Below are 25,139 nucleotides of genomic sequence, written 5' to 3'. Positions count from 1 at the left end.
CAGCTGGGACAAGGGTTCTTGGCTCGTCGGCTCTTCGCCACGCATCCTTAAGAGCCGGGCCCAGAAAACGTGCCCCGAAACAGTTGGCTGTCAGCGACGATATGGAGAATCGATAAATCATATGTGTTCATTGAGCCAACATTATGGTGACATTTTTCCACTGCCCGCCTTTTTTTTTTCTCTTATTCTATTTTTGATTCTTATCAAGCAGGTAAGAAAAAAATAAAAAAATAAAATAAGAGGTACAGGTAGACCTCACCTAGCGTGTCAGGTGCATTGATGGCATTTTAATTATTTGGCCCAAGACTTTTAACCAAACAAACAGACTAAGAATCCAAAAAAAAAACCTTAAAGAAACTTGAAATATATCTCGCAAAATAGCTTCAAGGCGTGAAATTTTCTACACTGCGGTGGGTCCTCCATAAAAATATGCTTCTTTTCACATATACACCGTACAGTGGGATGTGGCTATAGCGGGCAGGTGAACAAACTGAACGCTGCAAGTGTCCGCCCCTTCATAAAAGAACACTTTGCGAGGACTGTAATTATGCACAGGTTGCTATTTGTTTTTTGCAGGAAAAACATAATAAAATATAATTACAGTGGGATGTTTTTATTTTATTTAGACTTTTTTTCTGTATTAAAAATATTTTTTAAAGGAATTATAATTAAAGATATAGGAGCTGCAGTTTTAAAGCCAAGGAGCCTTAATTTGTTAAGATACATTTCATAAAAGAGATTTTAAAGCTACTAGTTATCTTTTATATGTTAAATATATATATTTTTTTAATCTTAAATTTTCTCTATTCTTTTATTGAAATGGAATACATTTTTTATATTTTTTTAACATTAAAAAATAAGTTTCAAGACACTGTAATATTTTTGATCGTGGCGATCGCACGCACGCACATTTCACTTTATTTATGAGGCGTGCGCTGGGGGCGTGGCTCGCTTGTTGATCGGCGCTACATTCCAGGCCCCTCCAGCACCGCCCTCCGCCCCCATCCCGCCGGCCACGCCCCTCCTGGACTCCCCCCCTGACTGGTGCAGCAACGGTTTTCAATCAACGTTGGTTCGTTTTGGGGGCTGCCAGGCGAAGACAAGTCAGGACCACCCTTTTAATGAAGCCCTAATTACAGTCTTTATAACAAAAGGTGATTACCAAAGCAAACCAGAGACTGGTAAAGAAAGGGGCTAGATGCAGGGAGGTCTGACGGGGGGCCAGGGGAGTGGTTTGAGCCACATCAGCAGCTCTTTAGCGGCGATCCATGGAGCGAGTATCTTCCGCCTTCGGGGCTCTGTGGACTCTGCAGTCTGCTGTTTGGTGTCTTTAGTCTTATGGGGCTTTAACAAGCCACAGTTCTTCTGAAGAAGGGCACTATGAAAAAAAAGAATACATTTTTTGGAATTTAATAAATAATATTTTTTTAAATTATATACATAAGATTCATTAGCTTACTTCCAATGCCCATTATTGATATTTTATTTTAGCTAGAACCTTGTAGCTAGTTTCGTTCATTTTTAAAATATTTTATATTAATTAAAGACTTACTTAATTGATTTTTAATGTTTTATTATAAAAACAATATCTAATTTTTGTAGACATATTTTTTAAATTTTATTTTCCTTCAGTGTATTTCCTTCCTTGTCCTAAAAACACATCATTCTCGCATTATTTATAACTTTTCATGTTTAAATTTGTAATTTTGGCGCACTGCAACTGCCAGATCCCCCCCACTGCTCTCCTTTGGAGAATCACTTCTCTGTAGCCGTTCTTCGCCATCCAGTCTTTCTTCTCTGATTCTTCAGCCTTCTCACCGAACCCTGTAAATATTGATTTTAATCGAAATTGCCCTAAATTGCTTGTTTTTCAAGTGCTCGACTCTGCAATTTAAAACACTTTTGCTGTGAATAAAAAATGACTGTCTGTGTGTGTGGTAAAAATAATATTTTATATATAATATATAGTTTAAGATCTAGCTAGATTTAAGATCTTAAATCTATGATTTTTCCCTCAAGATTCCAAAGTGAAAGGCTATTTTGATTTGCAATCCCAGCCGACCAACCTTATTGATCTTTGAATTATGGCCTTTGCATATTGGCCATTTGCGAGTAAAACATCAATACCTTCTTAGCCATGGCCCGGGACGAGGGTACTGGATCGACTTCAAAAGGATACCGCCATCCTGCCGACAGAGAAGCAACTTATCATGTCCAAATTAAGTTCAATTCCAAATAAACAAGTCCAGCAACGACAACTCCAACAATGAGAGTGGAATAAATGGGTGTGGGGTTTGATTTTTTCAAGGGGGGTTTTTATAATTTTATGAATAGATATTTTTGTTAATTTGTTATATTTTTGATAACATTTTTTAAGATGAATTTTATTATTTATATTGATTAAAACAAAGATCTTTAAGAAGAAGTGTCTGCATTTAGGATTTGCAAGTTTCTAGCTTTATAAATTGATATTTTTTCTATAACATATCTATACTTTTTTTTAAATTTATTTTCAATAGCCCTCCCTTTAAATAATGTAAAGACTACACCCCTGAAGAGTCTTACTTTTCCTTTGCCCGATTTTCAATTCAGTCTGCCAACTCTATTTGCAAAAAGTATCGCAAAATGTGAGTGGGAGGCCCGATAAAAGACAAAGAGAGGTAGAATGCCACATAAAAGGAGCCTCAGCCTGTGCCTGGATCTGGACCTGGACCTGGGTCTTTGTTTGAATTAATCGAAGTGATATTTTCCTTGTCCCGAAATAATTTATCCCCATCCCACCGCGAGCCGCGTGACTGCGAATCCTCCGCCTCAACATTTTGTGGACTGCCTGGAGCTTCGGATTCGTATTCGTATTCGTATACTTTGCGACTGAAAGACTGATACTGTGATATTCTGTGAATCGGATTCGGTATCAGAGTTACCTCGTCCAGGTTTTTGTGGCCTTTATTGGTTTTGCGGAGAGCGTCGAAAGCCGAAAGGCTTGGCGAAATATAAATATTCGCCATACGGTGCCCCTTGATGCATTTTGACGTGAGTTGTGGCCTAAGCGCGCTTTATTAACCGCAATTTATGCGATTTTGAAGAGAGTTGCAGTGACTGCGGCGCCAGTGGGTTTCTTTATTCCCTTCTCATGCCCTTTTCCCTTCCCTATCCCTTGATTTTTCCCTTTTCATTCAATGCAGACAGCGCCCCTGGTTTGCCACTTTTGGGCTAAATTGATTTTGAACATTCATTATTCTGGAGCATCTGAGAATTGTTTTACTTTTCAATTTTTTTTCAATAAATAATTAAAATTATAGACATTTAAGAAATATTACTATTTTTAGGATTTAAATGATTTAGATAATATTTGTTTCCCACAGATGTAAAACTTTCTATCCTTTGAGAACTTCCTCTACTTTTCCAACATAAATCCCATTTTTCCCACAATTTCTTATAAGTTCCCACAATGACTATATCTATTGGATAATCACTCTTACTGACAGTTGGCTTAAGTATGGATTTCCTTTAAGAAAAATTACAAAAAAAGACTAGAAAACAGTTCGTGATGCGTTTCACTTCATTAATTTCATTTGGATTGGCCAGTTCTCATTAGCATGTTGTTGTTTGGAGACTACTTGGCCATCATTCCTTTTTTTTCCGCCTGTTTCATCCTGTTTTCACCTTTTTTTTAACTTTTATTTTTTTTTCATTTTATTCGCAGCTGCCTGTCGAGTTCGTTGCCTAAGTCTTTCGCTTGCGTGCGTGCCACACGATGAAGAGGAAGAAGAAGAAGTATCAGTAGAGGAAGGAGGTAAGGGTAGAGTCTGTCTTAGCAAGTTTATGCGCAATTAACAAGATTCGCATAAAATTACAAAACTGACATAATTCAAGATAGCAACGTGATCAGCTCTCACAGAATTATCACAATCGGCTTGACGGCTGGAGAAGTTTTTACGGACAAAGCGGACTTAGCGGACACTGCGGACACAACGGACACTGCGGACAGAGTGAAAAAAAGAAAACTTCCAGCTAAATGGCCTGCTAATGGCCTAAAGTGTACTTGCCGATAATATTAATCACATGGCCATCACTTAGTTGCTTCTTTTTTTAGAAAATTTATAAACTTTCAAGCTTGTCCGCAGTGTCCACACTGTCCGCACTGTCCACAGTGTCCGCATAAAACTGTAGAAATTATTAGCATTGGTGAATGAAATCAATTTACATGCATTCAATTACAAATTGTGAACCATAAGAGAGACAAGAGCCTGAATCTGCAAGTTTTGCCTGTCGGCCATCAGTTAGGCAATTTTATGATTGGATGGGATTTTGTGATGGCCAACTGCCATGTAACTGCCTCGTTTTAACGACCACTGATCCTGTGAGCCAGTGGTTTTTGGTTTCTATATGTATTAGTGTGAGTGTGTGTGTGTTGCGACAACTTTTGTGGCGCAGTTAAACGTTTGCATGATTTTGATTTTAATGATTCTCCCCAAGATGAGATGCCAACGAGAAGATACCACAGATACAGATACGGATACTGTGGTTGACTTTGGGATGGGGACATCCTAATTAGCGACTGTCTGTGATGGCCATCAAAATAAACACTTGTACAATACGAGCCAACTGGAATTGCGACATGTTTGCGCCATAAATTTGTCAACTTTACAATGGGAATTGCCCACCAAGAGATGGACCAGAAGGAGGAGTTCCTATAATTTCAAGGTGCTGACTCTCTAGAGAGTGTAACCTTAATGATCGATCGTTGGCCGTTTTCTTGCAAAGTGCCTGGATTGGTAGCTGGATTTTGCGCTTGGCCATAATAGCATTACCATGTTCATGGGCGCCACACCTTATCGCAGCTGACATCCTTGGTGCCCATCCGGCGATACCTCGTTTAGAGGCGACTAATGGCCTAATGGCTCATCAGTGCATGTTGGCCAATCTGCAGGAATTGCATTAAATAAAAAAGCGAAACGCCAGGAGACTGCCACTCGAAATTCGTTGCCATAATTTAAATGAAGGCGACCGATAAGACAGTCCACCTTTAAATCCCTTCTCTCCTTCAACAAAAAAAAAAAAAATAAGAAAATATATATAGTAAACCCCAACCAGTTTCAGACTCCGGTTTTAAGTTGCATCTGCACTCTGCATGTGTTTTTGGTTATAATTTAAATGAGAACGATCGCTAAATGATCTCATTCCCGGCTTGAATGCTGTGGGAAGATAACTCCCAGGTTTCTTGGGATCTTGGTACAAGGAATAAGGAGAATAAAGCTACCAAATAGCGTTAAGGAATGTCTGTTGTAAGGGGTTTGGATTATGTGATACCCGGTACTTATTTGTGTTTTTAATCTCTACTCTAGGAGTAATATTTTAAAAGTTTTGGAATATAATATCAGGGGTTTCAAGTTTATTTTTTTTATGGGTAAATATATTTAAGATTATTTGAACTTAGTTTACATTTTTTAAATCTTTTTTAAACAGTTCTTTCATGTTTGATAGCTTTTTAATTTTTTTTATTTGAAGAACTCCTTCTCCTCCGTTTATAACTTTTTGGGAAGTCAGATCTTGGCTTAAACAATTACCCAATGCTACTAACCAATTACCTGAAATTGAAACCATTCTCCCCTCGTATCCCCAACTTTTAACTACCAATTCCCCAAAATGTTAAGGTACGTGTCAGTGGCTTTAAAAAATAAAGAAGGTACAGATTATGGAGCCGTTGACATGGTTCCCGACTTTTGGGATTAATCAATTGCTCTGAAATTATTCGAGGCTCCATCAGGGGGCATTCCAGTGGAGCGGGAGGGGGCTAAGGGGCTTAAACACATCAGACCGTACAAAGCCTAATGGCCATAATGAATGGATTAAGCCAGCATTTACGCAAAAGCGTTGATATTTCCTCTGACCAAACAAAATATAAATCGAGGCAAATACATGGGGACCTGTCCATGATGTGGGCATAGCGGGGGGTCACAAGGGGGGCAACCAAGGGGGGAAGGCAGCTAACAATTTGCATGATCCTACTCCCCTCCCCCTCCCAAAAAAAAAACCTTCTCTTTCTTGCACTCCTTGTGGCATCTACTTAATTTCAAGTTGTCCGCGGAAAAACTTAAGCATATTTAACCGCATGTCGCTGATTTTAATGGGGGGATACTACGGGGTATTTGGTGGGTTAAGATTTCAAGGGGGCAAGAGTTGGGGGGCAGTGGCAACCTGAGCTTGTTCTCCACAGTCTCATTCCGTGGCGACGCTCACGCATATTCCGCATATGCAGACGACGCACGACGGGATGCAGGCGCCACTTGGTCAGAAGAAACAAAAAAAAAACATACAACAAACAAACAAAAAAAAAAACAACAAAATAAAATAAAACAAACACACAAATGTTGGTAGGGGGTTAAGGTGAGACAAGGGGTGGGGCAGGCATCGGACGGGGGCAGGTAAATGTTTCTGGACGAATGCCATTGCCCTCTTTGCAACCAGCTGACCTTTGCACATGCCACAATCTTTTAGAGAAAAAAAAACACACACAAAACTAAAACGAGGGAAACAAGGGTTAAGCTCTGGATCAATGAAAGGAATCAGGGGCTTATATATATATATTATTCTCCCCTTCAAGCGCCGGAGCAATTGAAAAAGCCTGTCAACATGGCCATCATATCGAATGACAAAAAAGCAAGAGGCCCCAAGAAAAGGCTTAATGAAAGGCGGTGAGATATAATCCGGGAGATGAAAATATACCTATAAACAAACATCCAAACATGCATAAAAATATATACGTATATATGAGAACCCATCCCATTGAAAAATGATCGATGATCCCACAGTTAACAGGAAAGATCAAACCCGCTGTTGGCCCAATTAGGGCCCAGTTAAGGTTTTTAGATGAAAAGGTCAATGGAATGGTCCAAAAATGGTCTTAACCATTGCGTGTGTGGTTTCTGGGAAATGATAGTGATATTATAGGGTTTATAAAATATGTAATATCAAAGCAATACTATTTTTTTTTCAACATAAGTCTGGAAATAATTGTTTTTCTAGAAAAATATAGAGTTTCTTACAAGGGTTCTGTTTTAAAGAAATATTTTAAGCTGAATGACTCTGAATATGTATAAAACGATATTTAATAATAATAATACCTTTGAAAGGACTTTTCAAGATGTTATTTATTCTTTAAAAATAGCTCCCTTTAAAAAAAACTTCCATTCCAACCTATCTGAAAGAAATCTTCTTCTAAAAGCCAAAAACCCCTTTAATCTTCTGCCTTGAAAAATCTTTAAATCTGTCTCCCATATATATAGACCTCCCCGGATATATCTTCTCCTTCCATCTGGACTTGCAACGACTCCTTTTCCGTCTAAAATGAACTTGTTGCCGTCAAAGTGTCGCCCGTGCGAAAGCGCCACAAAAAAAAAAAAGGGGTGATCGGAAAAGGAAATGGCAGTAGGGCCCAGGGGCTCGTGAACAACAACAAAATGTGAAAGAAGGGGGTGGACTCTGTGGAAAAGGGGGTCAGAGTGTCTTGTAGAAACAGGCAGCAGCTGCTGGACATCGTTTCCCAAAAGGAACAGGAGCAGGAGCTGGAGAAGGGGATGTTGCTGCCAGGCGATTGCAATCTCTGTGCTGCAGTTGTCGCTTCTGTTTCTGTGGCTGTTGCAACTGCTTGTTCCTCTGGTTTCTGGCTTCTTAATTTTCCGCCATTTGCTCATTTAGAGCAGAAACCAACAAAAAAAAAGAGTCACCAAAATGTGGCAAGACACTGAAGAAAAAGGATAAAGTTCGAAATGGATATAATTTGAAAGGCTGCTGAGTATATTGCTCGCTTTTAAGATATTTTGTTGCCCTCAAAATTGATATAAAAAGAAAAAAGGCTTGTTATTTTTTTCAGTGCAGAATTGAGCCTGAAAAGATCTCGTGCAACTGATAAACTTCATCACCAGATCCCCAGAATCCCTGCCAAGAAGATGAAGATGTCGCTTTTTTTAGGATTTCGGTTTCTTGGCCAACACACTTGCAACATACACAATTTAATTAAAGAGGCAACTAACCCGACTACTGGGCAACAGCAAACACCATCGATGCCATCGCTAGATATCGATTTGTTATCGGAAATCGACATAAATCTTTTGTCCATCGCCTGATGAGGAAAGAACCTCCTTAGTGACCTTGGATGGCCACTAATGAAGATCTCTTTGTAGCTTTCATTCTCGGGATATTTTATTTGTTTTTGTAGCCGCACTGTTGCATAATTCATTTTCAATTTATATGCCATAAAAGCGATAATGGCCGGCAATTAAGTTCGTGTTTCGTTGATAATTTTCCACATTTACGCGGCCATTAAAATGATTCCCAACGCATTTTTATCCCAGACCCTGGCCACTAAAAAGGCCACTTCACCGACAGGCTCCTCCATTCTCCATTCTCCGCTTATCTCTAGGGAAACAGTCTACTAGAGACATGGAGTGAGAGAGAAGGAATAAAAATGGGAAATGTGAATTAAGAATATATTCTAGATGAGAATGGATCGGATCGGATCGGATCCTACCCCAAGGTGTTAATTAGCATTATCTTAATGCACGTTCCGGCACACAGTTCAAATTGAATTATACATAATAATTTGTTCGCCGCTCTTTAAAGTGCAACTTAATGTTCGAGTGGACAGCCTGTCGCTGACCCCTGACCCCTGCTCTCTGCTCTGCTGGACCCTCGGACCTTCTCCAAGTTCTCCAAGTGCGCCATAAACTTTAGAGACCACAACAAGCTCGTGTTAAACGCTCATTAATCACATTAGATATGCATTAATTTGGTAACGAATTCCCGAGACTATGTGTGAAAGAGACAGGCTGCAAGGGGGGAGAAAGAGAAAGAAAAAGGGGAGAGGGAGTAGGCTAGTAATGGCGACACTCGTTGGGGGTACAAGACTTGGAGGGGAGAGCCTGGAGTGGCCAGAAAATTAATTAGTTAGAACTTAATTGAAGTAACATGGTTGCTTTTCTCTTTCCATTCACTAAATAAAATATTTATGTAAAGGAAGGGGTTTTTCTTATTTTATTTAAGGGGGAGAAATATTGAAAAAAGTCTGAAAAAGAAGGAACTTATATCTAGATTGTACAACTAAAAAATTCTTGTTGGTATGATATAAGAAAATTTCAAAAAGTATTTTCTTAACTAAATAAAAGTACGTTTCCTGAGTATATCCTTTTTGGACTTAAAACTTGTATTTCTTTGTAATATTTTTGATTATTTAAGCCTTATTTGTTATTTTCCCAATACATTCCTTTGCTTTTTCTTAGTATTTGTGTATATTTTCCTGCACATTAACAATCGAAAAGGACTACCGGTTGCTCTGAGATTTTTTGTTGCCTACTTCTGAGCGCAGCATACGGCAATGGCCGAAAATAAGCTTAAAACTAAGAAAAAATAATATTAAAAATATCAATAAAAAATGTATCATATTTATTTTTATTTAAAAATGCATAAAAAATATGTATAGTATTTTTGTGGAACACTTTTTTTAATGGAAATAATTTAATTCAGCCTTTAGAAAATTCTTTATATGAATCTTAAAACCAAATGTTCTTTTTAGAATTAGAAATTAAATTAGAAACCTATTTAAATATTTTCTCTCGAATATCAACACAATAATTATAAAAACAGGAAAAACAAGGACTCTACCGATCAATATTTTCTAATCCTTGTGCTGACTTTTATTTATAACTGTTGGCTTCCCAGTTGAGCTCCCAGAACGTGTCCCCCATCCCCATCCCCATCCCCTTCGAAGTGCCAGCAAGCCCCCAATAACTCACTTAGCCAGCCAACCGTTTCCACCCACAAATAAAAAAAAAAAAAACAACAACAAAGCCGTGAAGAAAAACAAACAAAAAGGCAAAAAAACACACCCGGCTAAGAGAGAAAGATACCGCTTCCTGCGAGTATTGGTGTTTATCTATGTGAAGTGCGAGAGTGTGTGTGTGTTGGCGAGAGTACCATAACAAAGAGGGCGGAGCTAATAGTGCGAGGGGTTGTTTGTTTTAGTTGTGGCTTTAACGCGGATAAGAATTAAATACTAACAGAAATCGAGAGAGAATAGAATACTATAGCTTCTGCTAGGATATATGTTTTTTTTTGTTTTGTTTGTTTTTGCTGGTTTGCAGCGCAGAGAGAGAGAGCTCCAGCCATGATGTGGGGCCAGCGAGAGAGAGCCAGTGTGCTCTCGCCAAGGGAGATACGACCATCCTGCTCGCACCTCCAAATGTGGGGGCTGAAACGGAGACGCCGACGCAGACGCCGGCCGAGGCAGAGCCCAGGCACGCTCTCTCTGGCCACGGTCTGGGGTTTTGTCATTTAAAAGCACCAACAACTAAAAGAATGTTTTTTTTCCGACCATATCGTTCGTCTGGTTCGCATCGCTGCTGCCGCAACGAATTTTCCTTGAAAACCAACCAAACCACAACAACAACAAAAATTAAGAGAGAAAAACGCGGCGGAAAATTCGTAAAAAAAAAGCCGGCTGGAAAAAATATTAATAAAAATTATATAAAAAAAAAAATAAAAATTAAAGCCCGTCGGTTAAACATTTATTGCTTTTGGATTTGTTTTTCTGTGTTTGTGAGAGAAAAGTGTAACCAAAGTTATTAAAATTCATATGCAGTGTTACCATTACCTTGGATATTACATGAAAATCTAAGTTGAGAATTATAACATAGAAGAAAAGCGGCAAGAAGCAGCAGAAGGAGGAATCGATAGTCCCTTTTGAGATAAAACGGATAATGCTGGTGCCGTCGGACATGATCGCGGCGCAGTCCAAGATGGTCTACCAGATGAACAAGTACTGCGCCGATCGCGTCCAGGTGCGCAAGGCCCAGATCCACAAACAGATCCAGGAGGTGTGCCGCATCGTTCAGGACGTCCTCAAGGAGGTGGAGGTCCAGGAGCCCAGATTCATCTCCTCCCTGAACGACTATAACGGCCGCTTCGAGGGCCTGGAGGTTATATCGCCCACGGAATTCGAAATTATCATATATTTGAATCAAATGGGTGTTCTCAACTTCGTGGACGACGGCACTCTGCCAGGATGTGCTGTCCTGAAGCTAAGCGACGGCCGGAAGCGTTCCATGTCCTTGTGGGTGGAGTTTATCACGGCGAGCGGGTATCTGTCCGCCCGGAAAATCCGCTCCCGCTTCCAGACACTGGTGGCCCAGGCGTGCGACAAGTGCGCCTACCGCGACATCGTCAAGATGATCGCCGACACCACGGAGGTGAAGCTGCGCATCCGGGAGCGCATCATTGTCCAGATCACGCCCGCCTTCAAGTGCGCCGGCCTCTGGCCGCGCTCTGCCTCCCACTGGCCCCTGCCCGGCATACCCTGGCCGCATCCCAACATCGTCGCCGAGGTCAAGACCGAGGGATTTGATATGCTCTCCAAGGAGTGCATCGCTCTGCAGGGCAAGAACTCCGCCATGGAGGGCGATGCCTGGGTCCTGAGCTTCACCGATGCCGAGAATCGATTGCTGCAAGGTGAGTTTCTCAGCCTGGTGGAGGTCAGATGCCGACGGGGCTTGATACTAGTTATTTGAGGGATTAGGGTTCATCCTGAATACTATTTAGGTCCTTTAGATCCTTTTTTCAACGAATACGGAGTCCATTCTTTGTGTGTTCGGTCTTTATGAAGAGACCCTCTCTTAAGCGGACACTAGATTTTTTCTTAACTGTTGTATTCTTAACTTGATATTTTTTTGGTTTAACTTCTTAAGCAATAGACCCTCTCTTAAACGGACACTGAGTATACTATTCCATTGGTTTTATTAGGATTTTCTTTTGTATATTTGGGCTTCTGTTTAAAAATCATAGACCCTCTCTTAAGCGGACACCACTTTTTTTTCTTATTTTCCTATTTATATATTAGGTTTTTTATTCTTAAATTAATAGACCCTCTTTTTAGGCAATTAACCGAGGAATCTAGCTTGAATTTAAATAGTTTTTTAACCAAATATACTATCTTTATCCAATTTTCAACCCAAACAAGATTATAAAGTATCCCTCTAAAAAAATGTATTCTTCGACAACGAATTTTTGAGCTTATAAAACTATTTTAAAGCTTGTTGAAATATTTTATTCATCTAAATATTTTTAAAAAGTCCTAAAATTGTATTAAAATTTAAGAAAAAACTCAATACTAAAACCTTGATATAAAAATATAGTCCACCTTTATTTCTCTCTGTGTAAAAAGCCAGTAACTATAGTGTCCCAATCCCCAATCAGTAATCAGTGACACACTTAAACTGAATTGATTTATTCCCATCAAATCAGCGACTTGGTCTTGATACGCCCGTAATTGGTTGTAAATTAAGCACTAGACGGGGGGAAGACTGTATAAATTTTGGAGATCGTACACTCAGATCGTTCAGTTAGAGGCTCCAGGTAATGGGGGACTTGAATTTAATTCTCGGGTCTACCATTTATTGAAGGCAAGAGAATAGCTATGGATAGGAGTTATATTTATGCATTGGATAGTAATTATTTGTTTATTTTAAAAAAATTATATATGCTAGAACGATATTTTGTTTCTAAAAATTATAGTATTTTCTACTAAATCTTTTAATAATTGTCATACCTCTTTAATCCTTATTATCTAATCCATGACTGATCAAATCAATGGATGCTTTTGCCGCATTTTGCTTGATGAGTTGCAAGTGGATTAGAGAGAAAGGGGCGGACAAGTCAACAAATGGATGAGTGAGAAAGTGGGGGGGATATGGAGGTAGTATGAAGGTAAACCCACTCATTGGGTTCCCGACTGGCAGACATCTCCGATTATCGGGGCGAGATATGATATGAGATACGACGCCGGAGTCAGTGTCGCCCGTTCGACTGCGATCATAAATCTGATGTTCGATCTCGCGGGGGGAGGCCTTCTTTCGGTTTTGGTTCTCCATCTTCCAGTCTCCATGAGTCTCTGTGTGTCTCTAGTTCCCCCAAAAACCCAAAAAAAAAAAAAAACCTAAGTCTTGGGCAACACACAAAAATCTGCTGATCCCCGAGAGATAAAACCCCAGAGAGTGGTAGTCTCCGGTAGTCGCAGGTTTTAGTTGGTGGGTCTTTGGGACTGGGACTCGGACTGGGCTCGTGGGTCTTCCAAAAGGGGGAAACGGGTTTCCATATGAACAATGAACTGGCAATGGCTGGGGCCATAAATAAATTTCTAAACGATTTTATAAATATTTTAAATCTCGGCGATTAGATAAAGTCAACAAATAAATAAAACAACAGCCCAAAGAGGGATGACACACACAGAAACAAAGAAAGCATAAAAAATCGAGTTAAAAAAACGTGGAGAGTTGGGGCCCAACAACAAAAACCTAAAAAATTAAGCCAAAAAACTCAAAATAAAGTCAAGAAACTGAAACAGAAGAGAATCAAACAAAAAAAAAGACAAAAAAAAACCAAAATTGAAAACCAAATCGAAATCGAATTCTAAATAAAAATGCCCTGACAACGATCTCGATTTCGATTTGTATCTGTATCTGTAATTGTATCTGTCTGAATCATATTAATATACATTCTTAAATTTCTTGACTCTTGTCTCTGTTTCTGATATTACCTAGTAATATATCTCTTTTTTTTGAGAATCTTTACTATAATTAGCACTGTCAGGCTAAAATAAGTCTCCTTGTCCACTTGAAGAAAAATTCAAGTGCTTTTTGGTTCGAATTGAAATTGAATCGGATCGGGTGCCAATATTATGGCAATATCGTTCAATATTGATTAGCCAAAATGTGAAACGGAACCGGGACGGACTCTAGGCCCGATTCTCCGACGGAGATTATCGCCGGCCGGAGTCGAGATTAGCTCGGGGGTGACATGGTGCCAACGTAGCCATGATTTATGTGCTAATAAATTAAGAGTCCCCTCTACAGGTACTTACCTCTACGGGAAATCGAAGCTAAAAAGCATAACTCTCTATATACTATGTATACTTGTACTTTTACTCATACGATTGATCAATCAAAGTCAAGGGTTTTCTAGAAAATAATTCGAAATAAAGTTAGAGTGTTGTTGAAAATAATTAATGAAAGTGATCTCTAATAAAATAATAAGGTTTATTTCACAAACTTAACTAGAGAACCTCAATCATAGGCTACCGATTTTTAAAGTATTTTATTATTCCCGCTTCCTAATCATTAAATCTAATTTTTGGTTGAAAAACACTTGAAATCGAGCTTTTCTAAAACCCCATGAATCACTTTTAAAATCCATAATCCTTTAGACCAAAACTAATCGACTGATCTACTTGAGATACATAGTTTTATAATGACCTATCGATACCAAAACCCCATCAATTAAAAGGCTTATCAAAAAACAAACCATACATTATATATTTTTCTAAAAAAAACGAAATAATAAATTAAACTTAACTATAATAATCCTGTTTTTAAATTCCAGGAGCCAGTCGTCGAAGGTGCCTGAGTATCCTGAAGACCCTGAGAGATCGGCATCTGGACCTGCCCGGCAACCCGGTGACCTCGTACCATCTGAAAACCCTGCTGCTGTACGAGTGCGAGAAGCATCCCAGGGAAATGGAATGGGAGGAGAACTGCATCGCGGACAGGATCAATGGAATATTCCTGCAGCTGATATCCTGCCTGCAGTGTCGCCGCTGTCCGCACTACTTCCTGCCCAATATGGATCTGTTCAAGGGCAAGTCCCCGGGAGCTCTGGAAAATGCGGCCAAGCAGGTTTGGAGACTAACACGCATAATGCTGACCAATGTCCGGTGCCTGGAAGAGCTGTAGAATCAAACAAAAACAGGATCAAGATGATCTAGAGAGGATCAGAGTTCCCCTTGCCACTAAACACAAAATTGGAATCCCTTCAGATCTGTTCAGGGGCTACCAAATAACGTAATCTTTGGGGTTTTATTTTCTTATTTTATTTGTTATATATATTGAAATATATATATGTATTTTTCTGATGACAGATCGGGGGGATATATATAGGGGGGATCTGAAGGGTCTGAGACAAAGGAGAGCAAGGAAATTGTAACCCAAATACTATTTGATATTTCGCTTAGATTTTAAAATTAAGTTTTAGGTGCTTTCGAAAAGTATACGCCGCTTAAAGAGTTTCCTATAATTAGTGCATATATATAATATAAAAAATAAAAAATATATATATACAAAATATATATATATTTAGCCTAAAACCTAGAGTTATCCCATACGCACAAATGTTTTTTTTTTATAAAAATAAATTTATATATTTAATATAACAAAGCTAGCAAAGCGCAGTGACAAAAAAAAGAAACAGAAAAAATTAGCTAAATTAGTTTTTTTTAAGTAAAATGGAAAACTAAAAACTGAGACAACCGATTTCTGGAATATTTCCCGTCGGTCTTTAAATTATTTATTAAATGTTTTTTTTTTGCCTTCTTCTTGTGAGTTTAGTCAATAAAATGTAAGTTTTTCATTGAAATTCATTTTGGTTTATGTTTCTTGGGATTTATTTTGAAATATTTTAAAGTATAAAATATATATTTTTGAGAGCTACAAGGTAAGTATGAAAAAATATACACATTATTACATTTTTTGGTGTTTTCAAAGGTTTCATTTTGAATCTATAAGAAAAAGGCATTAGGTCACACTGCATGCAGAAAGTGTGCCCCTGTCCATTGTTCATTAAGGCATATGGTAAATAAATTAAGCTTTTCCAGGTTCATTTAAATTGAAAAAAACTTCCACAAACTAATAATTAATTACCCTTTCTATTCCCTTAACTATTTATAGCTAAAATAGTTTCTTAAATGACAATAATTTCATAAAAAATATTTGCTGTCAACGGAGTAACTTTTCTTGTGCCAATCAGGGTCTCGTTTGGTTGATTTCTTTGATGTCTTGCCGGTTTTATTGATAGGCCACGATTTTGTATTCGATTTTCGATTTCTGAAGAGACTGTAGACCGTAGACTCTATATGGCAAAATGTCAGAAAATGACATTTGGTGCTCCGGCTGACATGCTGCGCATTTTAATTGCGAATTAACAGCAATTCCGCGGACAGCTAACAATCCCAATAAACTAAACACAAATTATGTGGCAGAAATTCCCTTGTAAACCAGTAAACTCAATAAAAAAAAAAAACTGAAAAATAAATAAAAGAAGAAATACAAAATATGTTGATACAACATTTTGATCACGTGTCGGATTCGGTTTCGGTATCGGTTTTCAAGCCCAAACGGACATAACATTCAAATTAAACTTTATGTCATTCATAAATTAAATAATTTAATTTATTTTCTCTTGTTCTGCAATTTTTTTCGCTGTTGTCTGCGGCTTTCCATTATTTTTAACCTTAATTTATATTTTATTATGGTCCCCCCATTGATTTATGTCTTTGGCGGCTTTTGTATTTTTCCAAGTTGTAAATTACTCTCAAAATGACAATTGCAAATGTCAAATGGGAGTTAAGAATGACATTTTTTTAGCCGAATACTTAAATACTCTTGTTTTTTTGTTTATAAATTACCTATTTAATTTTTGTGTGGGCGTCTTCTTTTGGTATTTTATGCCATTTATGTCAAAGGTAATTTTATATTCAGCTTGGAATTTATTTAAGGGGTTATATACAGTTGTACCGCGCAAAAATATGGATTTTTATCGATTTTTTTTTGACACCATAGAAAATATTTATGAAAAATGTTTTACCGACGTTGTTTAGTACATGTTTCTATGTACTTAATTAAATTTTTTCATAAAAAGATATTACATAACAAAAATGTTATAGCCGAATTCCCGAATCGTCTTTTTTCGATGGTGTCTTGCGGTGGACATGATTTCTCGAAAACGGTTCATCCGAAATCCAAAATTCAAAAAAGTTTAGTTAGTATATTGTATTATCTAGTCCGTGAACGAGGGATTTTTTAAAATTTTGATTAAAAAAAAAATGGCGACGTTTGAAACAAAAAATTTACTTTTTCAAGGTATAAGATTTTCGTTTTTTGTGCTTTAAAAAGGGAGTTTTCAAAAAAATGGAAAATCCCTCGTTCACGGACTAGCTAATATCATAATAAATATGTGGTCAAAATTTGGTGTTGATCGGATTAGTAGTTTTTTAGTAATCGTGTCCACCGCAAAGGTAATTGCCCAAAAAAAAGATTCTGAGATAATCGCGTTTAAAGTTTCAAGTTTGTTCAAGTTTTATAAGCAGATGGTGTGCTATAAATAGCTACAGCTTCGGATCTAATGCTCCGATCGTTATCAATTTTTGTGGGAGTACACCCAATAGAATATACTTAAAGAATATGCAATAAAAAAAAAATCGATTTTTTCATATATCACAACTGTATATAACCCCTTAAATCAAATCTTTTTTTTTTTTGTTTAAACCGCCTAGTTGTTCATTTAATGAGTTGTGTTTTATTGGTTTTCATTTGCATTTTTATGTGGCGCTTTTTTTTCTGGCTGTTTATTCACTTGTTTTGTGAAATTGTTTGATCTGCCGCTTCCCACACAAATTAAACCATAATTAATAAATGATAATTTGGCACAAAGACTGTCAATCCGCACATTTTTCCCCCCTACACACTCTCTCTCTCTGCCATTTAATTATTCCATTTCCATGCAATTTATATTCGCTTTTAATGTCCGCAAAAGCAAATTTTATGAACATCTCATAATCACATTTTAAACACACAATTTGTTATGAAACGTGAATTCAACATATGGCCATAGTAATTAACAATATATTTTTATTTGTATTTCAACACCAATTGGTTGAAAGTATTATTGGGGATATGTTAAGAGGGAATATTCCTCATAAGTTGTTGTGGGTATTTTCTTGATACATTGTTTACATTTCGAAATAATAATATTCTTGTTTTACCTTTAAAACAAATCAAGGCATTTATTTATTTGCATTCTTAAACTTTAAAATTTTTCTTCACTCAACTATGTATACCCCAAAATTTTTATAAAGAGCTTATCCTCTTTCATTTAACTAATCCAACACAAAAAGGTTTCAACGTTTCAGCTTCCAAATCAAGTCGTGCGTGCAACACCATTCAGATCATTCTTTCAGATCATTGCGTGACAAATTCTGGAAAAAAAATTAAAGAATGAGAAAATGTATATATATATATATATATATATAAATCTATATGTACTTTTAAAGGTATTCATATTTTGCTTAGGCACGGCACTTGAATTGGCGAAGATTTCCGCACGCCTGTCATTCATCCTGTTGTTTTGTCTTTCTCGGGCGCGTCTGCAAATCAAAACAAATGTTTTATTTAAATGGTTAATTTGATGAGGATAGTGGATCAGGGGGCGGCGGGGTATGGTAGCATCTGGGCCAGCTTGTTGGCCATGGCCAAATGAGCAGCTTACAAGGAGATGATGAGGCCCAGGGAACACAAATGGCTGCCAAATCGTGAGAATTGCATTTGGAATGCCACCAAAGCCAAAGTGGTTGCGATGGGATGGGATCCTTGGATGGGGATCAGGGCACCTGGTTGGGGATTTTAATTTTCTGGCTTCAATCAAACTCTGGTAACAAACTGGCTAAAGGGGGAAGCTGGAAAAAGGCAGCAAAGGAGGTGGCAGCCACGGGAGAGGAGAGGATCAGTGCATTAAACCCTCAAAGGCGCTGCAACATGGAATGAGTTTGTGTTGGCACTTGGAAAAATGTTGAGGATCTAACCACCTATGACTATATTATCTAAAAATACTGCATATATCATTGTTTGTTTTAAGGATTTTTCTTTAAATAAAAAGGAATTATTGTTTTTTTAATTTCAAACCTCGCTACCTCGCGTGTTCAAATATTTTTATAAATGTATATTCCACATTCAAAAACACAAATAAGATTTTGAACAGTGGAAAATACTTTTTACCATGTTTCAGAATTAAAGGATGTGAGGTGGCATGGATCATGAGGCATGCGGCATGAGGTACAGGGGGCAGGCTAAAAGAGGCCTCAGATGGAGGGCAAGGGCGGACCGGAGGCGACGACGGCGCTTGCCACTTAGCATAAACGGAAGACCAGACCCCTTTCTATGGCCCAGACCAGATCCAGGCCCAGAACGAGGTCCAGAGTCAGGTCCAGGTCCAGAGCCCCAAACCAGGTCCTCTCGTTCATGGCGAAGTGAGCCACGACCTGTGTGGCCGTGGCATCAAGTTAACAAGCTGTAATTAGAGCCTCTTAGCCTGTCATCGCCAGCGTGCTTGATTATAGCCTTTTGACAAAAAGTAAATATTAATTTAATACCAACCAGTCAGCCAGTTAGCCAAGTTATAGCCAAGTGAGCGCCGCAAGGCAGGAACTGAGCCACTCATGGCATCGGAGGATCTACACAAAAAACGGAAACACCTGAGAAGCAAACTCCACCTTAGAGGCTGATAAATTTCACCTCAAACATGATGTTTGCAGTTACAGGTGAGTATGAACTTCTGACCCCTCCGATAGGAAGAGCTCTGCCTAAACATTCTTTGATCAGGGAATCGCATGCCTCCATTCCTCATTCAAAATACTGCCTAAAGATTAATTTTAAATTTTTCGGTTTTTTCCAAGGGGTTAACCTTAATTTGAGAGATTCCTTATCCAAAAACAATGCACAAGCAACTTACCGAAAAAAACAATTTGTCTTCTCCCATTAGTTTCCCCCATTCATTGAGTGCACGTCTTTCTACCTCGGCCTCCTCCATTCCGGGATGGTCCTGTTTGTAATACTTCTTAAAGTTCTTGTAAGCCTTGGTCTCCTCAGGCCCAAGCGGCTTAGCGGTTGCAGCTCCCATAGCGAATCGGGTTTTTTAAAGTTTTACAACAATTTTCACAACTGACTGTTAGCTGAAATATGTGCTATTGTAGCTCTCTCTTAATAATGAAAGATTCGTCCCGGCCTCCTTAACTCAAAGGTTTTCAAGCCATATAAAAATTCGATTTTCAGCAGCGTTCTCCTCCTGGCACACTGATTTTTGAAAAATTATCATGGAAATGGCAATTTTCATTTTCAAATTTCCAATTTTGTAAACCCCTATAAAAATCTATTTTGCTTCCTTCTGATAGGTATATCTCTGCCAATTCGTATTCGATTGAGAAACAGGATACCATTCTGTGATCAGGGAACCGCCTGCCTCTTTTTCTCATTCAAAATACTGTCTAAGGATCAATTTAAAATTTTTCGATTTTTTTCTAGGGGTACCCATATGAAAATCGCAATTTTTCGAAATTTACAAAATTGCGATATTTTGCTTCCCTCTGATAGGTATATCTCTGCCAATTCGTATTCGATTCGGAAACAAGACCCCATTCTGTGATCAGGGAACCGCCTGCCTCTTTTCCTTATTTAAAATACTGCCTAAAGATCATTTTAGAATTTTTCGATTTTTTTCAAGGGGTACCCCTATGAAAATCGCAATTTTCGAAATTCAAGAAACAAGCTTATAAAATAAGCATAAAACTTTCAAATAAATGACAAATTAAAATTCTAAAAATCCTGTTTAGAAAAAGCAGTTTCTTTTAAAGCATCTATTTAATAAGACACCTAGTTAAAATAAAGATAAACATCTTGATTAGATCTTGATTGAAATTAAATTTATATTTTTGATTTTATAATGATTTCAACTGTAAACTTTATTCCCACATTATATATTTTTCTCTCTGTTTTTTTTTATTCATAATTCAAATGAGCTACCAGTTAGGAATTCCTGGAAATCATATCAAAATGCAATGCATTTATCGAAGCCACTAATCCAGTGATATCAGAAAACCCCTAACCCAAAAAAAAAAAGAACCAAGAAAACCCCAATTTGAAATCCAGTTCCAGCTCACGTTGTCGTACGCCCTTCTTTTGGTTTTGTTTTGGCCCTTTTTTTTGGTTTTTGGGCCAAAAACAATGGGTTCAAACGGCTGCGCTTCAGCGGAAAACAAAAAAAGCCATTGAGCCCTAAATCAATCAAGGCCCAGGCGACATGTCAACATGTTTTTTTTTATCCAAGGGGGTATACATTGGTAGGGAGTACGTATATATATATCTCTCAAAGGGGGGAAGCAGCTAAAGCAAAATGTCAACGTGATCGTGGCATCTTGAAAAGTGCCGCCGCCTCATTGAATTGGCCATCTCTCGTCGCCGAAGAAGGCCAAAACGGGATGGCCACGTTCTTGCCTTAAAAAGGAAAATCCTTACATTTTCGGTCTCCTTGGGTTATGTGCGCGTGATATCTGAACTACGAAATTGAGATCGATTCTCGAGAACGTGTCTTCAATAATAATTAAAACTTGGCCCTTTATGAGACCTCTTAGCTCCCTTGGACCTCTTGTGGCTCTGTAACTATAAATTATGATATTATTTGAAATTAATGTTAAGCAAAATGACATCGACGTTCACTTGTCCGCAAGATCGTAAAAAGCAAAGAAGATCCGTGGAGATCGTCGATCGTCACAATTAATATTCCAATCAGATGATGGCGGAACACATGTCTCCGAGTGCCTTCAACTGCAACATATTCTTGGCCAAGATACTGAGAACAATCGTGTTTAATTTTGTTAATTTTATAATTTAGTTAATTTTTAAAGATACTTTTAGTTTAGTTAATTTTTATAGATAACAATAAATATTAAATAAGTAATTGATTTATTTTAAATATGAATATTTCTTTAAGTGCAAAGAATCCAAAGAAGGTTCAGATTCAAACTTGGAAGGCGGTGGCGCATGCGCAATGAGTATTCCCACAAAACAAAAAAAAATTTAAAGAAATGCGATTCCAACTTGGGGCTATGGAATATATATAGCTTGGAGTATGGACTATGGACTGAGGAGTATCATAAGTATCGGAGTATCTGGAGTATGGAGAATCAATCTTGGATCGTGTCGCTGATTTGTTCGCTGTCATAATTCAATAAAGTAGTCAAATGTCAACGGACTTGGGCTACAAAAAAAAGAAACCAACTCGTCAGGCTGTCATGGATCTCCATGAAGGGAATTTCTGGGCACCACACACACGCACCACTGCACCGCACCACCACCGACTGCAGTGGGTTAATGGCCATAAACGCAAATCCTCTTAGCCAGGCTTCGGTATCACAGATCTGGTTATTAATTCATCACATGACTTTCCCGACATGCGATGGGAATGTCAAGTATTTGCGGATTTTATTTAAGAGCTTATAATATTCAATAAAATATGTTGAAAATTGTGGTAATATCTTAAGCTTTTTGTTAACAATTTAAAATAATTAATAACCCGTATACTCTCCGATCAGTAACTTATCACCCCCCTATAGTAAAGTCAGATATCTAGTCCCACTGATTAATCTATTTAACTTTAAGATATAAAATCTATTTTAGCCAAAAAAGAAATTACATAGAAATTTAGTTTGGATAGCGTATGGACCAGAAACTAAACCAAAAATTACCATATGGGCTTAGATGATCCCCCAGATACACGATCTGTGTGTTGGGAAAGGCCGTGGCTTTTTTTTTGTTTTCCACGAACTGGATATCAAATGGACAGCCTGATATATGCATGTACCGGCCAAAATAAACGACTGTGATGATGGCCAAAAGGAAGAGGGCCAAAAAGGAAAAAGAGGGTAACGACGAAGGAGTATAACTGGCAAAGAGGCAAAAAAGACAAACGTTGCGGCGACAATGCCAGGCAAGTGACAAACGTTTAGATGGATGGATCGTTCTTCATTTTGTGGGGGGGAACCCAAACAAAAAAAAAACTATATATACACTATATATATAAAAAAAAATAACAGAAAACGAACCGGACTCTGAGAAAGGCCAGCGAATAAACCAAGCGAGAAAAAAAGCGACGATTGCACATAAATTATATTCAAATTTCTTCAAGATCTAAAAGATATATAAATACGAGAAAAAAGATACAAGCACACATGCTGGCTGGCTGGCAACCCCAGAAACTCAAAACCCCAGAACCCAAAACAGAAAACCCAAAAACAAAAAACCCCGAAACCCTTAAACTCCAGATCCTTTTCCCTGTTTGGTTTTCAATTTCTGCAGAAAATGAGATCCATCTAGATATATATTTATATATTTATATATCATTAGGATACTCCTCATTTCCCTCACACCTCTTAAATATAAGCTAAAAGTCTATAATACTATAATACCACCTGGCTTCTTAACAAAAAAAATTATCAAAAAAATTAAAATTCAGCCAACAGCTTCGATTCAAACGGCTCTAAACAAATTGTAATGGGCTTGAATACTATTTAGATATGGCCAGAAGATCTCGCCCAAAAGTGCCACTGATTGATGTCAATAAAGGCCGAAAACAAAAGAGTTAACAGCTAGGCGATACAGTGGTAACTCTATTTAACAGAAATCAGGTTTAATTACCAGAAGAGAGTTCTATGGTTATTTAAATAGGGTTTTATGGAATTTTAGACAAAGAATAAGGGTTTGTTTAGAGCTAAAGGGAAGAATAAAGGTATTGGGGTCTTAAAATTTAAGGTTTGTATTTATTAAATCATATAATAAAATATTTTAAGATTTTTGAAATTAAAAAAAAATTAAAATCTGAAAACTACTGCAAAATGTTCTCAAAAAAACAGAAATTTCTTAAGCAAATGTATCTGTATCTTGTCTTTAGATGTTTAGAAGTCATATGTCCCTCTGTTTTAGCCATATTCTCTGGTATGGACCAGAAACAATGCCAAAATGTTCTGTTCGTGTTTTGCTTCTAAACGAATTAGTGGCAGAATCCCGAGATTTGTCTAATTGGAGGCGGCTAGACGGGGCGCTTTGATGTTGCCACATGTCCGTCAGTCATGAGTCACGTGTGGCAAGTGGGATGACGACAACAGATAGGTAGATACCAACATATATACAAAATATATCTATAGGAGGTATAATATATAAAATATATATACATATATATATTTTTCGGGTAGGAGAAGGTTTGTTGGCCTGTCTGGTTGCCTTTTCTGCCTTGGAAGTTGCTGTCAGAAATTGCCAACTGGCACATTAATCCACGCGACATATTTATGAGAGTGTGTATGGGTATGTGTGTGTGTTTGTGTAGTAGTGTGTGAGTGTGTTGTATCCGTAAGATATAAAGATATCGGATTGTCGGGGAAACATGGACGAGGGTTGCTCGTTGTTGCTCTTTGCTAAATGAGTGCACATTTCAGATAAATTATTGCACACAGCTCGTACGCTCGAGATGGCAGCCCGAAATGTATTTAACAAATTAAATTTACACAAACACAGAGATACACTCGCATACATACATACATGCAGAAAAGATACAAAGATACTTGCCACAAAGGGAGCCCGCGAGTGAGAGAGAGCTAGTGAGAGGGATAGGTAGTTGGAACTTCAAAGAGCGCGCCGCTGCGTAACGGCGGTTGAAGCTAAAAGGGCGGAGTCTCTTCTCCGAACCAACCAATCAGCTCGAAGCTCTCTCACAGATACTTCCGATACTGAGAGAGAGAGCGAGCGCACGTAAGACTAAAAGATACAGATACGCAGATACAGGCAAGGGATTAACAATTTTTTTGGTTTTTGGGGGAAAAAGTATCTCATCGATTTTTGTTTTTGGCACGAGACTTGAAATGTCACGTGACTAAAAGTATCTGTATCTGTATCTGGCCGTGCATCTGTATCTGTGATGGCGGCTGCATTTGTTAGATGCTATTGCCACTTCACTCACGAAATACCGATTGCAATACCGACACTGTGTTGCACTTTTCAGTATCTTTATCTGCCGAAGCTGTAAATATCCGCGAGATTTACAACGCCTAGCGACGACGACGGCCCACAGACTCGCGTATCTCTATCTTTTTTTTTCAGCTTCTTTTTTTTTGCGCTGTATCGACTATACAGATACTGATTCGGATTCGGAGTCAGAGCCAAAAGATACAGGCATTCGATACGAAAGACACTCGCCAAACGCATCCCCGTAGCGGCTAATTCGCCATAATTTTATTTTTCCAATTCTGATTCGCCCGCTAAAAGATACAGATACATTGGCGCTTACATAGATACAGATACGACTGCGAATACGAATACGCATACAAAGTTCAAGTCCCAGATACCAGATACATTTGTGATCATTGTTTGCCGCTTCTCGGCCTGTCACCGTAACTCACAATTGAATTGTTCCTTTGTTCTGTCCAGCGTTTTCGAGTTGCA

General features: G+C 38.0%; 2 protein-coding genes across 2 annotated transcripts; one reads left to right on the top strand and one right to left on the bottom strand.

Moving 5' to 3' along the window:
* The first annotated feature begins 10,377 nt into the window (after positions 1-10,377).
* mab-21 (nucleotidyltransferase mab-21) lies at positions 10,378-15,459 on the top strand. The gene is made up of 2 exons (XM_017249213.3): positions 10,378-11,505; positions 14,431-15,459. The coding sequence occupies exons 1-2, from the start codon at positions 10,758-10,760 to the stop codon at positions 14,778-14,780; spliced, it is 1,098 nt and encodes a 365-aa protein (XP_017104702.1). The 5' UTR covers positions 10,378-10,757; the 3' UTR covers positions 14,781-15,459.
* A 2,392-nt stretch (positions 15,460-17,851) lies between these two features.
* LOC138926771 (uncharacterized) lies at positions 17,852-19,882 on the bottom strand. The gene is made up of 3 exons (XM_070282043.1): positions 19,606-19,882; positions 18,144-18,244; positions 17,852-18,076 (listed from the first exon to the last, which is right to left on the bottom strand). Exons 1-2 carry the CDS (start codon positions 19,771-19,773, stop codon positions 18,209-18,211), a joined length of 204 nt encoding a protein of 67 aa, XP_070138144.1. The 5' UTR covers positions 19,774-19,882; the 3' UTR covers positions 17,852-18,076; positions 18,144-18,208.
* Between the last annotated feature and the right edge of the window lie 5,257 nt (positions 19,883-25,139).

Source organism: Drosophila bipectinata, chromosome XL, assembly GCF_030179905.1.
Source record: "Drosophila bipectinata strain 14024-0381.07 chromosome XL, DbipHiC1v2, whole genome shotgun sequence".
Taxonomy (NCBI): Eukaryota; Metazoa; Arthropoda; class Insecta; order Diptera; family Drosophilidae; genus Drosophila; species Drosophila bipectinata.
The sequence above is the reverse complement of the archived record's forward strand: the minus strand, read 5'-3'. Positions and strand labels throughout refer to the sequence as shown.

Bases quoted from the DNA above. Each gene is read 5' to 3' on its own strand.
- mab-21 (XM_017249213.3), top strand. From the start codon at position 10,758: ATGCTGGTGCCGTCGGACATGATCGCGGCGCAGTCCAAGATGGTCTAC. The intron at 11,506-14,430 runs GTGAGTTTCTCA...TTTAAATTCCAG, and splicing joins CGAGAATCGATTGCTGCAAG to GAGCCAGTCGTCGAAGGTGC.
- LOC138926771 (XM_070282043.1), bottom strand. From the start codon at position 19,773: ATGGGAGCTGCAACCGCTAAGCCGCTTGGGCCTGAGGAGACCAAGGCT. The intron at 18,245-19,605 runs GTAAGTTGCTTG...TTTGATTTGCAG, and splicing joins AAGACAAATTGTTTTTTTCG to ACGCGCCCGAGAAAGACAAA.